Source organism: Bombus fervidus, chromosome 2 (assembly GCF_041682495.2).
Source record: "Bombus fervidus isolate BK054 chromosome 2, iyBomFerv1, whole genome shotgun sequence".
NCBI lineage: Eukaryota > Metazoa > Arthropoda > Insecta > Hymenoptera > Apidae > Bombus > Bombus fervidus.
The window spans coordinates 5,508,491-5,524,410 of NC_091518.1; the positions used below are offsets into that span (position 1 = coordinate 5,508,491).

General features: G+C 28.4%; 2 protein-coding genes and 1 long non-coding RNA gene across 10 annotated transcripts; 1 reads left to right on the forward strand and 2 right to left on the reverse strand.

Annotated features, from left to right (window-relative positions):
• The first annotated feature begins 133 nt into the window (after window positions 1-133).
• Window positions 134-13,283, forward strand: LOC139993176 (uncharacterized). 8 transcript variants are annotated; one of them, XM_072014716.1, is made up of 10 exons: window positions 5,220-5,562; window positions 5,731-5,947; window positions 6,097-6,217; window positions 6,377-6,522; window positions 6,625-6,829; window positions 6,942-7,276; window positions 7,375-7,476; window positions 7,575-7,672; window positions 7,758-7,947; window positions 8,088-13,283. In XM_072014716.1, exons 2-10 carry the CDS (start codon window positions 5,789-5,791, stop codon window positions 8,187-8,189), a joined length of 1,458 nt encoding a protein of 485 aa, XP_071870817.1. In that variant the 5' UTR covers window positions 5,220-5,562; window positions 5,731-5,788; the 3' UTR covers window positions 8,190-13,283. The 8 variants fall into 8 exon arrangements, with proteins under 8 accessions (XP_071870780.1, XP_071870786.1, XP_071870794.1 ...); XM_072014679.1 differs by lacking the exon at window positions 5,220-5,562 and adding an exon at window positions 134-712 and having other exon boundaries at window positions 6,097-6,522; XM_072014685.1 differs by lacking the exon at window positions 5,220-5,562 and adding an exon at window positions 4,292-5,019 and having other exon boundaries at window positions 6,097-6,522.
• LOC139993314 (uncharacterized) lies at window positions 508-2,540 on the reverse strand. Its single transcript, XR_011801358.1, has 2 exons — window positions 1,582-2,540; window positions 508-1,487 (listed from the first exon to the last, which is right to left on the reverse strand). It is a non-coding gene; the product is annotated as an uncharacterized lncRNA (long non-coding RNA).
• A 173-nt stretch (window positions 13,284-13,456) lies between the features above and the next one.
• On the reverse strand, window positions 13,457-15,845 carry LOC139993252 (uncharacterized). The gene is made up of 4 exons (XM_072014812.1): window positions 15,412-15,845; window positions 14,351-14,497; window positions 14,024-14,254; window positions 13,457-13,807 (listed from the first exon to the last, which is right to left on the reverse strand). Exons 1-4 carry the CDS (start codon window positions 15,653-15,655, stop codon window positions 13,620-13,622), a joined length of 810 nt encoding a protein of 269 aa, XP_071870913.1. The 5' UTR covers window positions 15,656-15,845; the 3' UTR covers window positions 13,457-13,619.
• Between the last annotated feature and the right edge of the window lie 75 nt (window positions 15,846-15,920).

Here is a 15,920-nt window from a genome sequence, read left to right on the forward strand (position 1 = left end):
GAATTAATATTTAACATTATTTACATATACTTATATAAAATTAAATTATATAATATTTGTAACGCAAATTTTTCAAGGAATTTCCTTACTAGATAAAAACAGGAAGACACAAATAATAGAGCGAATAATGAAAATTATAAAATCGAATTTTACCAATACAACGTTTCTCTATGGAGATACATCAGAATCTACAATGCGTACAATTGTTTGATTTCGTTCGCAGATCAAATCTGAAATGGCTCGATCGCGATCGGCCGAGGGTTCAATCGAATTTATTTTCAAATTATAAATAATACATTTGAAAGTCACATATATGCGCAACTATCAGATATTACAAGCTGCAAGCAGTACATATGTATAATATGTACTTACGAACATTTGGATAAACTCGCTTAACGTTCACACAAGGCCTAAAGAAACAGATATCGATGTTATTGATACAGTATCTTCCTGTTGCTTCGAGCATTCGCACGATCTCATTCGCGTAAGACGTAAGACATACATAGATACTTCGTTTAAGCTTTTAATATCACAATCGTCACCATAAAACAGCACGCATGCAAAAAGATGTGGACATTGCCAAGGCTATTAACCGAGGACCATTGCTTTTCCATTAATGAAGAAGCGTGTGTGATTTGTAATTGCATCGAAATCGGACATACCGACATACAGACGTTCGATGTACTTAAGGATTTGATTTCAAGGAAAAAAGGTAGTCACCTTCTTGTACTTGGAATATATTAAGATTACGATCGAAAAGCTCATAACAATATCAGTTTACGATAAATAAATTGATGGAAATAAGTCATTTGTTTCTTTTTTTGTTTGTTGGCAAAGCTAAACATTAATAACGTATTCCAACAATGAACACTTCAGAAGTTGAGAGATTTATGACAAAACATATGTTCCTCCTTTTCCATGTTTGTCTATTCCCAGGCAAGAAAAAATAATAGTCTTTAATTTTTCTTTAATACATCTCAATTTTTTGATGACAAAATATTCGTTATATTACATAATCATTATAAATGTCTTTATAATTATACACCACAGAAGCATCATATTTAATTAAATCGCGGAATTACGCACCTCGTGACAAGGACTTTTAACAGGTTAATCTTCATTCCACGATAAATCAAGACACTGAGCATTTTTTACAATATCAGAATATATACCATTATTTTGTTGTAAGTTTCGCTACTAACTATTAGAATACGTTATTGTCTAAAAGTTTGACAAGAGTCGTTTTTGTTGAGTCGCATAATTATTGCAAAAGGTGTCTCACTTTCGATCTTTTAAAAATTATTACCAATTATCATTTCTTGTATTTATGGGACAATTTAAGATGAAAAATGCACCAGATGCAAGTAACATACAACAATATATAAAACTTAATAGATTTAAAATATATTATCTTTTATAATATCTATTAGGTGAAACAAATCTTTGTTTAGATTCCATTTGTTTGGTTGTATCCAGAAAATATGAATCTGCATAAATATATAAAATATTCACAAACTAATAATCACCTTATTCGTTTTAACGTAAAGTGTAAACATGGGAATTGTATTCGAAATACAATACCTTTCAACTATCTGCCCCAAAACTGTCTCTTCGAATCTCTGCTCTTTTACTGAAATTTCTTATCACATTTTTTCGTGTCTCACCGCTGAATTGCCTTTTGATCTAAATCGTAAGAACAGTTGTATGTTATTAATTATTAACGACAGAATCAAATGTTTTTTCTCGAATGATTTGTAATGAAAATTAAAATATACTACTAAAATACACTAAAATTTGAGAGGTTAGTTTATCGGAAACAAATACAAATGTAATTTAGTTAATTAATAGTCAATTAATAACTTTAAAAAGTACGATGTACATATTATCGAGCATGAAAGGGGGTAAAGTTTGTCTGGTCAAGTATTGATTTTTCGCATAGACTCTACCCTTTACAATGTTCCGTAAGAAAAGATCTAGAAGCGTTAGGTTGCATGATGTTCGATCGATGACGTTACGTTGAGAAATCTAAATACGGGAAACTATATTCGCAATATTCGCAAGCCGTCGTTTCTCTCTCTACTTGCAAGATAACGTACCTCAAACGTTATTCCCATGTTTCGACTTTGCGTCTATAAAGTGATTGACAAAATGTAAAATGTAAAGTACAGCTTTACTATGAAAATCGTGCCATTTATTTTCGCGATTAATTAAAAAATGAATGCTCGTTAGTTGAACATGCTTTTATTAGCCGCATGTAAAGTTCACTCATTTCCCAACTTTCGATTAATGCGACTTGATAATCACTATGAGAACACCTGGCGGATTCGACTCGTAGAGTTAACAATGAAATAATGTATAGGAACTAGAGAACGAAAAATACATATGTACGTGTTAGGTATATGTATCGTAGCGCTTCGTTTGAACGCGCACAAGCAAAAATACATTTTAGGTGGCGATTTTAATTGTTAAATTTATTCTCGTAGGGTCGTACAAATAACGAGAAGGATTAACACCGAATAACGTTAACACAATTTGTTTGAAATCGGTACTGTATTATTCTACGTGCAATAGCCAAGATATTCGTATAAACGATAGAATTATATGATATATATTTTAGAATAATGCATCAACTCATTTATATTTAATCGGTGTAGAAGCACGGTAATAGCACGCAAGTATTGCATGATACTTCTATAGGTGCATAGCTATACAGACATTGTCTTGACTTAAGATCACTATACTTCTCGTTTATGCTGTTAAAAACAAAATAAAGCCTTCGTTACGCCTACAAGCAATTAGATATAAAAAAGAAGAAATGGAATAGAATATGTACACTTACGGAAACGAAGATTTGAAATCACGTGAAAACGATTAATGCGGAATCTAATAAATATTATGCCTTCAAAGCTCATGTACGGTTACGGTTCGATATATCGTCAAATTCATCGTTAGATCTCCAAAGTTGCTAACAAATTTCCCGCATATGTCGAAATCAATGTTTTTCATTGTACATATATGCATACATACATATATAGATATATACGTACATACATACATACATATATACATATATACACACATACATACATACATACATGCTTACATACATACATACACACATGCTTACATACATAAATGCATACATATAAACAATAGAGAATGTAAAAGAATTTTTGTTGTAGATTGTTAAATTCGGTCATTGGCCGATCAATCGTACACGTGGGCATGGTTTCTTCAGTTTTGTTTCTCCAGTTATTTAGAATATCGTTTTATTTTATTATTCTTGAAAAAGTCTGTTTTAATTAATCCAAAACGTTGCCTCCTTTTCAAATCTTAATTCCTTATAAGCTACTCGTTGTTAATATTTAAATTATATTATATTGAAATATATAGGCGTATAATATTGAAATTATAGTATTCGCATTAATATTTGGAGTTACAATGGTGCAAGTTCCTAAGATAGAATTTCCATTTTATATACCAAAAGTAATATTTGAAACAATTTTTAAGTAATATCATGTAACTATACAATAATATTTGTTTGCTTTATTGTTTTCTTCTTTTCTTTTCTTGTACTTGCCATGTCCCTATACACGGTATATTAATTAAAATTCGTCTAGAATCGCTTTTACGATATAAACTGAAAAATCTATTTGATTTGGAAACCTTAGCCCGCCACTATATATTTTTATTACTTTATAAAACAGAAATTGTTTAAGTATCTTTCTCGCATTTGAAATCGAGAGTATCATACATGTAATTAGTTTAAACCCGATGCAGATAAATAATGCGATGTTATTACAATCTTATGGTGATAGGCGCAATACCGCGCTGTGCGCTTTGACAGATTTATATTTTCAATAATACAATACACACGATTATATTATTGAGAAATACAAGGTGTTCCAAAAATTTCTCTCCTTCTTTATCTGTATGTAAATAATTTTTCAGCAAAATACAAAATCGCTGATTTCTTTTAGTCCGAACATCCAAAGTTTGGTCAAAGTCAATATTTCACTAAATACAATCGCTTATATGTCCATATTTTGTTAGGAAATATATATTCCGAAAGAAAACCTTCCTCTTCAACTTCTTACGAAAATATCTTCCTTCTCAATTGACTGAAATATTTATTTAAAGAAGGGATACAAACAAAAAAGACAATTTTTACTTGTCACATAAAAATTCTTTCTAAGATAAACCTTCTTTTATTGATGTCCATTTAAAAATAGTAATCTTTTTTTGATACACTTATTTGATATTTACTATAATGAAGATTTCTTAAGATATCTAGGAACTAAAATAATAAAAAATAGAAGCATTGCTTTCAAAAAATATTTTGTCCATTCACTAAAAATATAATCAATGAGAACATTTATTAGGCGTTTCTTTTATCAGTACACACCTTATTATTAGCGATAAGAATATCTCACATGTTTCGTTTGAACAGTTTGATCGATAATATTGGTCTACGAATATATATATATATATATGTATGTATGTATGTATGCAAATGTACATATATACATTTATAATTTTTTAATTCATAGAAGCAACTGTGCAACTTAATATCTGATTCGATCATAAAACTGTATATATATACCCTTTATCTATGATTAAGAATTTCTCTAATACCTTTACCAAATATTGTTAATATTTCAGCTGAAATTAACTTCTACGGTAAAGTTTAGCTTATGCGTCTAAATCAAATTTGTTTTACCTATTGTATCAGATAACGTTACTATGTAACGTTTTATAAAATGACCTCGTTACATATGATTAAAACGTTAGATACGTAGAAAACTTTATATGCGCTTTGCGCATATCTGACTGATACGTGAGGATATTTATTATTAGTGGTAACCGATTTATATGAATCAGTCGCTTGAAAATATATAGCAAGGCATATAACTTTCTAGACGAATGTTCTCTTTTAAACACATGTAAATACTCACGAGAAATGTGATAAGGATCGGTAGATAACCTACATCTACAGAAAGTGAAATATCTAGATCAATGGTAAATACATATGAAGTAACAATCATAATCCAGTTAACAGCGTCTTTTATGAATCACCAACGTGTTCGTACAATCTTGAACATCTCTTAGAGTAATGGCCTACTCATTGATGGGCTTCACACATAGCGAAAATGAATCATAAATTGCTTGGCGCGTTCTTTGAGTCAGCGATAGGTTAGCATGCGCACCTTACACTACACATAAATTGCATCTTGAAGTTCACTTGAGCTTGGAGTCCAAGATGGCCGCGATGACAGATATATCGAACTGTTAACCGAATATGGGATACGCCTAAATTTTCAGTTTACACCGACGCACCTCTTAGACATTATAATACAATGAATATAATAAATACGTGCAGTGATATGAAAGGTGGAGGATGCACGAAGAACAAATGACTTTTACGAACGTGCAGTTTGTCTTAACTCATACGTATGCTACGTTCTGTGTTCAGTCTGCTTTTTCACAACGAGTAATTTGTTCATTTGCAACAAGAACTCGTTACAAGGAGAACGACTAAAGATTTCACACTCAACTGCCCACGTAAATAAATTAACCTATCAAACTTTTATTCGAGAAAAAGTGACTTAATTCGAGAGTTCGTATTCTGTCATTTATATGTCATTCGTGTGCTCTGTTTATCTACATCTATATGTAAATTCATATGTATCCTTGATGTTTTTAGTGTAAATTAGTTTGTATTTCTTGCAGATATAAGGTTGTGATATTTATGTGTTAAAATATTCAAGTTACTGTTAGAATAAAAAATATGGAGGCAATTGTAGAATATAACTATGAAGCACAAGAACCTGATGAATTAACTTTAAAGAAAGGAGACGTTATTACTGAAATTAAAGTGATGTTAGGTGGTTGGTGGGAAGGGACTTTAAGAGATAAACGGGGCATGTTTCCTGATAATTTTGTCAAGGTAACTTTTCATTCTTTTAATATTAATATATTTTCTATGTGGTGCTTGTACAATATTTAAAAGATAAGATTTATATACATTTCCACTGTAGAAGAAATGTTGATGTAAAATTTTTATATATTAATATAAATAATTACAATCAAATATAGGTATTGGAACCTTTATCAAGTGGAACGGTTGGAAGTACAGGAAGTGGAGGAAGCGAAGGAGCTGGTAGTGCTAAATCTGAAGATGTCTCCTTAAAAAACGGCGGATCTAAAAGACGATTTTGTAAAGTGCTTTTTAATTATGAACCATGTAATAAAGATGAACTAACTTTAGTACCCCAAGATTCTATAGAATTTTTGGGTGAAGTAGAAGAGGGATGGTGGAGAGGTAGACTTAAAGGCAGAGTTGGTGTTTTTCCATCAAATTTTGTTTCTCCTCCAGTTTATGAAGAATCTGATAAACACAAAGATCAAGAGAGCAGAAGGTTGTGTAAAGTACTTTTTCCTTATGAAGCTGCTAATATAGATGAATTGACATTAAACGAAGGAGATATAATAACTCTTCTATCTACAAATGCTTCTGATAAGGTATTGATTACTTAAATTGAGTATTATCCGTTTCTTATGAATAAGTTTTGAAAACTATAATTTGAGAATATTCATGTCATGAGTATGAAAAATAACTTCTAGGGTTGGTGGATAGGAGAATTAAATGGCCAAGTAGGCTTATTTCCTGATAATTTTGTTGAAGTAATAAATGTTCCATCCGATCATCAAGATCATGAACAAAAACTTAAGGCATCTATGAAGTCCATTACAAAACATTCTCATCAAATAAAAAAGAATGGAAAAGTGCACACTAGAAAAAGTTTGGATGTAAAAGATCTACATGCAGGTATCTAATTTTTCATTCTAATTAGTTAACAAAAATCATATAAAATTTTAAACTATAAATAAAATCGTTTATTTTACTATAAATTGTTGAAATTATTATATTTTTACTACAGATGTAACTAAGAAAACCATATCAACAGGAACATCTTCTACGACATCAACTTCTCCAGGAATTGGAGGAAGTGGTGGAGAAAGGAAAAATATAAGTGGACATTCAATTACGTCAAATTTAAAACGTCTTGTAGCTGATGTTGGGACTAATAATGGTAATGGAAATACAAATATAGCTCTGGGTGAAGAGTTAGATGGTGTAGAACGAGGAGAAGGTGCACCGCTTTCACATTTAACAGCTTCTCGAGCTAAAGCACCCCATCGACGTCCACCTTCTTCACAACGTTTAAGACGCCACGTTACTGGGCCACCAATTACCACAACCACTACAACACCTGTTAGTGTTCTTGGCTCTATTTTAGTTTTTAGTATATGTGTTGGTAGTATTTAAAATGTTAGTTCTTCTTAAAATATGTAATTTTCTATTCACAATAGGAAGATAACTTAGCAAACGGTAATGCAGACATTATATTAGAACAATTACGGGAAGAAGAACCTGAAGGATTGGCTGCAAAAGCAAGAAGAAAAGCACCTTGGGTAATTCAATTTATATATTTTATTCATGTACATATGTATTTTCCATGATTATAATCGTATGAACATGTAATGTATTTTATGCTGACTATCATTTTTAGGTAGAGGAATTAAAATTGAACCAATTGGAAAGGAGAAAGATTGTGTCGGTAGATCGTATTGATAAATCCGAAGAAAAAAAAGAACGTCCCAATTCACGGTAAAATTACATTTTTCAATAAATGCTTATGATGGTATGAGTATTAAGTTTTTAATTTGTATATAATTTTCCAATTTTAATGTAGAGTATTAACAACGACAAATGTTGCTGATTGTATTAATAAATTGGAAGGGGAAAGTGAAGAAAGTAGACTGAAGGATAAAGGTCAAAGCCAGAAATGTGACACATCTTCACATGTTGAACAAATCTCATCTACTCCTGGGACTCCTCCTGCTTATGTTCCATTTGCACTTTACAATCAACTACTAGAAAGGGTGAGTATAATAAGAGAGTTAGCTTAAAGTTATTAAATATTTCCCATGTATGTTTAATTCGTATTAATTTGTAATATTTTGTTCTACAAATATATATAATATTTATAATTACTAATTAAATTGAAAATTACACGAAACAGGTTGTTGCCTTAGAAGAAAAGCAAGCAATGTTACAACAAACAATGGGACAAATTTTGGAACAATTTGTACCTCCTGTCTCTTCAATCAACAGCCCTGATTAATCAACACAAATTCTACAGTATGTCTTTTCATGTAAAATGCTGCTAAAATCTCAATTTCATTTTCCATTATAAATATCGTCGAGCAGTAGTGTATACTTACCGTATAATTTTTAGAATTATTCATTTTAGTAGCGGCATTTTTAATTTGTTTCGCTAATGTGGTAACAGTATTTATTTAATTTGACTAAGTAAAATATTCCATATATCATTCCTTCCTTGAAGAAGCATTTTTTCAACTTACGTCAGTTTATCTTATTTCACTATAAGTATTTTCTTTGTTACTTTCATATTACTTTTAATGACATCTCAAAGTTTCTAAAACATATGTAATATAAATTTTCCAAATCTTTCTATATCTATTAAAGGATATTAGCTTCATTACTTAATTAAAGTAAAAATACAGCATATTTAGTAATGGATACCTGATATAGAGAATGAATCAATAAGAATTACCACTTGAAATAACTTATCTATTAACTTTATTTAAAAAATGGTTTAAATGAAATTTTTGTATTCGAGGAGATTTCGACCAGATGAATATATTTCGATTTCTGATTTTCGATTTTGGAATGTTTTAAATGACACTGCATTTTTTATTAATATCCTGTTGTAATCTGTTTGAGAATTTGAATAATTAACCATCGATACAGAGCTTGTTGGGCTCGAGATGCAGTTACATTTCATAAATTTTTGTTTCATTTGAGAAATCCAAGGTCACTTTAATATTTCAAAAAACTAAAATACATTCATCTAACCAGTCTTCTCAAATACACTAAATTTAATTTCAAACATTTTTTGATAAAGTCAATAGATAACGAGTCAGATGGTAATACTTATTTATTCACCCTGTATACATATATAGAGATTTATTTTAAAACATTTAAAACATCTTAAAATTAATACGTATATCTTTCTAATATATTTCCTTAAACTGTATCTCAAAACTATAGGAGTATATTTGTACTTAAATTACTAAATCAGTAAAGACTATGCATTTTATATTTTCGTTGAAAAGCTGCCTCGCATTTATAACGTAATACTAATTACTTTTAAGTCCACTAAATAATTCAAGTGCCAATATATTTAATTTTCCTTTGCATAATTTTATAACTCTACCATAAAAACGTTAATACTATTTAGTTTCCAGAAAATATGCATTAACAAAGTATTAAATATACCTACTTAAAATGAAGTAAGTTTAATATAACTTAAAATGGTGCTACATGATGAAATACTTGTGATACTTTATATCACGTATTATAATATGACTAAATGAGGCAGCAAACTATGAATAATAATTTTTATCCTAAATGAAATAGAGTGACAAGATACATTAAAGCTCACTTAAAAAAACAAATTATATTAATAACTTTGTTCCATATAATCACAAAACTGTTGAATATTTCAAATCTTTTTATTTTTTTAAATAAATGAAATTTTAAGTATAGAATGAGATGGTTAAGGATACGTGTATGAAATAAATACAAGCAAAACAATATTTAATTTTTTACATCAGTATTATCTAAAAAGAAAAAATAGCAGGTTTATAATATTTCTTCCGATTATAATCACATTATTTCAGATTATACGTTAGCTATGTGCAAATATGTAAATACCCAGTATCGTAAATGAGTTGAAAAAAACAGTAAATTCCTATAGTAATTTGCAAATGAACTACTAAATATACAAAAATTCTAGTCTAAAACAAACAGATTTGCAGTGATTAAAGGATTCAAGTGCCAGGGCCAATGAAACTAACACTGTCACTATAAATGTCGTTGTTAATAAGTATATCTTTCAAAAAGTAATGATTTCACTGTACTTCTCATCAGATTTATAGTAATTTTTGTCTTTCTTTTTCACAAAATTGTCCTAAAATTTAATAGATATAATTTTTTTTAAATATTTTAATTTAATGAAAACTTAATAAACATTATGTTCTAATTACAATACCTTTATAATACTTTTATTTATATTATTTTCATTATATCTAGAATGTTAGTACTTTTATTGTCTGAAGATACTATTTTTGTAGTTTTCTTTTATATAGTTTACAGCTGAACTACAAATTTTATCATTACATTTTGAATGATATCCAATGTAATATATAAATTAGAGTATTAGTATTGTACAAAATTTTTACACATTTCAGCTGAATGTAGCTTATTTAAATGGGATGTAATTATAAATAACTGGGATGAAATAGTTATAAAATATAGAATACTTCTTTTGCATATGAGAAGAAAGACACTAGAAGATGTTAAATTTTGGCAACTTTAGATTTATATGTACTTTCTTTTGTTTGTTTATTTTTATATGAAATTTGTTTATTATCACGAACAATATTATTATTATTATTATTATTATTATTATTATTATTATTATTATTATTATTATCATCATCATCATCATCATCATCATTATCATTATTATTATTATTATTATTATTATTATTATTATTATTATTATTATTATTATTATTATAGTTAATTGTCGTTAATTGTATACAGGATGCATATCTGTATTTATTTACAGAATTAATATCAAGAACAATTTCATCTAATAGAAGAATTTGTATAATTCTGCCATGAGTAAAAAGTTTTCTCTGAAAATGTTTGCATGTAAATCAGAAATTGCAAAATATTTACATGAATTATTACATGAACATTATAATTATCAGTATGTTACAATTCATTGAAGAATTTTAGATTATGCTTATAATGCAATAGACCCTATCTGAAAATATCTTTCATGTAGCGTCTGTCCCTAACTTCAATACAAAAGCACAAACTTGTTGCATAATAGGATTCAAAACATTGTTTTCGTGTACGGATTTCCTAATAAATTAAATTGACCTTTTACATTGATCATATTTAAATAAAATTGTTGTCATATGTTTCTCTTTGCAATATCTATTACTGTACATAAGGAGATAATGTATATTTTTATGTATTATATGGATATTGTGTTAAGTATATTTGATTTTTCACCCATTATGTCGAACAAGCGAAGTAAATGAATACAATGCAAAATAAATAACATTGAATTGGTAGTTTGATCCAGAAATTTAATTTCAACAGTTATACAAGCCATGAGTAATTTTCAAACTAGTATTTTTATTGTATATTCGCTAGTTTTTATCTTGTTTTATATCTCTGTAAAAATATTTTTAAAAGGATGTGGAAGAGTTATGTTACTTGTTATAATTTTACACAATCGATTTGATCTAAAAACAGCTTAGCATACTGACCACATTTCAGAAATGTCCAGTAATTGATATGACTCCATACAAAAAATATCATTAATAAATGCTTTTATACTTTTATATATTATCACAACTGAAAGATTAATGTAAGATTTTTATGTAAAAAAACATTTAAATTTTACAAAATGACGAGACTTCTATTCGCAAATCTAAATGTCATACATCATTGCAAATTAACGATATGTGACAATAATAGTCCTAAACGAAAGCAAGGAAATTTTCCAAGTTCGTGCATAATATTAATAATATTTTACTATGATCACACAATAATTTTTTTCAAGCCCATCATAAAATGAAGATTTGAATTATAACTAGGTCAAATATATGTTCAAGTTACGAAATAACTACTTGAATACAATAACTTTGATAAAGAAAAACGTTGTCTTCCTTTAGTAACGAATATTATAGACTATATATAGACTATTTACTACATTAATCGTCAAAGCAACGATCTTACAAATGGACTAACACCTGTGTGGTACTAACATGCATTTTTTTATAAATGAAGTTGTAGATAGAAACTTGCTTACATATAAAATATTTTTAAATATATGATGCATCACACGCATTAAAAATGAGTATTTCTATTATTAATATGCATATGTCGAAATGTTTTAGTCATTTATAGAATGCAAGTTAATTGTTTCAAATTAATTATGCATATATCATGTATCATGGAAGATAAATTTTTTTGGTATGACAAAGAAATCATGTTCTTCTTCTTACTATTATTATTATTATTATTACTATTATTACCATTATTATTGTTATTGTTATTATTATTATTATTATTATTATTATTATTATTATTATTATTATTATTACTACTACTACTACTACTACTACTACTACTATTATTACTATTATTACTATTATTACTATTATTACTATTATTACTATTATTATTATTATTACTATTATTATTATTATTACTATTACTATTACTATTACTATTATTATTATTATTATAATATTATTATTATTATTATTATTATTATTATTATTATTATTATTATTATTATTATTATTGTCTACAATTTTTACTTTCTGTTTGAAGAATGTAAATGATAGCTAGTAATTTATGAAGCAAAAGATTAGAATGCATGTTGTATTTTGTTTCATTTTTAAAATTTGGATTGTTTAATAATTTTGATACGAGTATGGAAATGAGTAAGTAAAAATTATTTTATCTTGACCGCTTAGTGTACATGCATATGAAATAATATATATTAAATTATATATAAAATTGCAGATTAAATAATATATATTTTCTCCTATTATAAATACAATACCGATTAAATATTTATTGATGGAGAATTTCAACATACATATATTAAGATAACTTACTATTCGAATGAAGTGTAGATATATATTATTTGAGTAACATGTTGAAACTCGAATTTTTTACTTTATTATTAATGCTTGTATTAAAGATTATTAAGCAATGAAACTTTGACATAATCAAATTGTTATTATTACGATATATATATACATATACACATGTATATATATTATTTCCGAACCCTATTAAAACCACAAATAAAGTATCGATACATCGTAATGATTGGTTTTAAGTCTTAAGTAATCAGCTTAGAAAGCATGTCATAGATAATAAGTAAATAATTGAAAGAAGCACAATTTTTAAAGGTATAATCCTAGAATTGTATAAGTGTATATAATCAACAAAGAGTGAGAATTATATTTTTTCTTTCGTATTGATCATTTTCAGAGCAATTCAAATGTAAATAATTTGTTAGGAAAAACTTTTTTCTGCTAGTAATGAGTATCATACTTGTAACCACGTATTAAACTTATGTATATAATTAGTATTTGTGTTTTTAATGCATCAACTTATCCTTTTCATTTGATATGATTTCAACAACAAAGTAGTACAACTCATTGCTTTCTCTTTTGTACATTTTATACTCATAGTTATATTAATATGGGAATGTTACAAGTTCTAAGTAACTTAATAATTAACATTTTATTTTCTGATAAAAAAATATTTATTTCGAGTTTTCTTTAATAAGTAGTACATTCGAATGTGTGTATTAAAAGCACTTAAAGCATAATATATTATTTTATTTTAACTTGTCACACATATATGTGTAGTTGAAACTGCTACCTATTAATATGTTTGCTTGTAAATTTTCTTTGTAAAGTTTCTAGCTATGCAAATATGAATAGATCGGTGAAATTTCACAGATAAAAGATAACACACTACTACAAGGGACAACTTTCCAAAAAGGTCCAAGTTGTAATTGAGGTGGTTGTACCAGAGTGACACATCCTTTTGAATGCGATGGTTGTCCCCTTCCCCATGCTCGATAATTAAAACATAAAAGTGGTTCGTCTAAAAATTGTATAATATTTTTATTAATCATACCGTATATAAGTTTTTCAGAATTTATAAAGAAGCGAGATATCAAAGACTAGAATCCTTTTTAAACTAATTGTTTCTTAACCGTAAGCATCATGTTCTTATTCTAAACAATAATTAAAAAAACTATGAATTTATGTAAACGTTATGTGACAAAATTCTACCGTATGCAAAGTTAAAATTAAATACCAAATTCGTTCATCCAAAACTTTCCATTCCTACGGTTACTGAGTCCGACGAAAGTAGGTGTGTTTGGCGAAATGTATTTTGCAAGCCCGTTAGTACGTTCCTCGCTGATTATGTGAGCCAGCGATGCATTTATTTTTTGGCAAGCTGTTCGTGCTTGGCTGTAATTCAAGTTATCGCTTGAAAATACAAATATCCCTGTCCTAGGAACGCAGACCAGTGTGAAGCTAGAACCTACAATAAAAATAATTTGTATAAATTCCTGTTACTTGCGACATGTCGATACTTTTATTCTTTATTTTCTTTTTTTTTTTTTTTTTTTTTTTTTACCAGTTGGTATGAAGCTGGGATATGTGCTGTAATATTTATAATTCTTATCTTTCACAAGCGTAGTAAAATTGTAAATCTCAGGACATTGAAGCGCCTGGCATATTTTCCTCGTTGTTTTACTTTTATTCTGAACGCCAATATTCAATTCTATGTGAACAGAAACAAAACTCTGGCATGCAGTTTTATATTATTACCGATAGACTGCTGATATTCATGCAAATTCACATTTTTATAAACGCAGCTAAAGGAAAATCTAGACAGAAATTTGTTTAATTCACCAAGATCAAATGTAGCGAATATTATTTGAATACTTCATATATTTATACGTATTACGTGCATTCTGTGTATTTTTCGTTTGTATCCTGAAATTTCACATACGGTGACCGAGCAAAGACCGGTATTAAATATTTAGTATAGATCAGATTTTCCAAAGAAATGCTGTATAAATCTGTCTAAAACTTGACTCTTTGTACGTGTGACACATCTTCTTATGACAGGTACGTGTATAACTTCCAGACTGAAATACATGCCGATTCAGTATCGTTAAGCATACATGCATACGATAAAAATTAAAGACACATAACACACTGTTTTTTGGCCAAACATAAGATACAAATTATAGTATAATTAATACCAGAATTGATTGTAGAATCGTTTTGCATCTGTTGCAAAAGCAAAAGAAAAAAAAATAAGAAAATAATCTAGGAGCTATATAAGAATTGATATAAGAATTAGAATGAGAACGAAAATTTCGATTCATTGTAACAATTATTCTGATAATAAAAGTTTTATGTGAGTATTTGAAGAAGCAGAATCGAAATCGTAATTGTTTTCAACCCTTGATAGAGTTATATTTTACGGAAGATTTCGCTTAATAAAGAATCGTACTTTTTCAGGAATTTACACAAGACCTAAGACTACTTAGAAGGTACTATTTCGTGTCACAATACTTTTGTTTGTCACTGTAAATGCATAAATATACACAGTCGTCTAACTATTGATCACCGATTGAACACCGTGGAACATTACGATACGTTTCCAATCTGCGTCTTTCGTCTTACCATAGTCATCGTCTAAACCATAATTAAATGCCAAAGCCTTCTTCACCGAAGCGAACTTCCTGCACTCGTTCACATTTTGCACTGTTTTCCGTGAGAGTATTAACTGATTCGAACGGGCGTTAGATTTCATTAATTTGTAGTATGGTAACTGTCGTGAATTAATTTCACAGTAATTATCGCATATAATTGAGTGTAATCCTAAACACGCTATCAAGTATGTTAGAGTTATAATTAACTTTCCCATTTTTTTAATTCACTAAAGAATCTTATCCGATCGAATGTTTACTTGAAAATGCATGATTTTTTTTGTGCAACTCGAATACTCTTGGATAATTGAGAGACACAGACCGACGGACAAAGCAATTAACCTGTATGTCGACGCGATATGCGCACAATAGAAACGGAATTTCGATTTATGCAGTCGACAGATTTCGAAGTTTTACTAGACTTTATGAAGATGATGAATTCGATTGAAACGACGTCGACGTTCAACTAAAGGAAGGAAATGT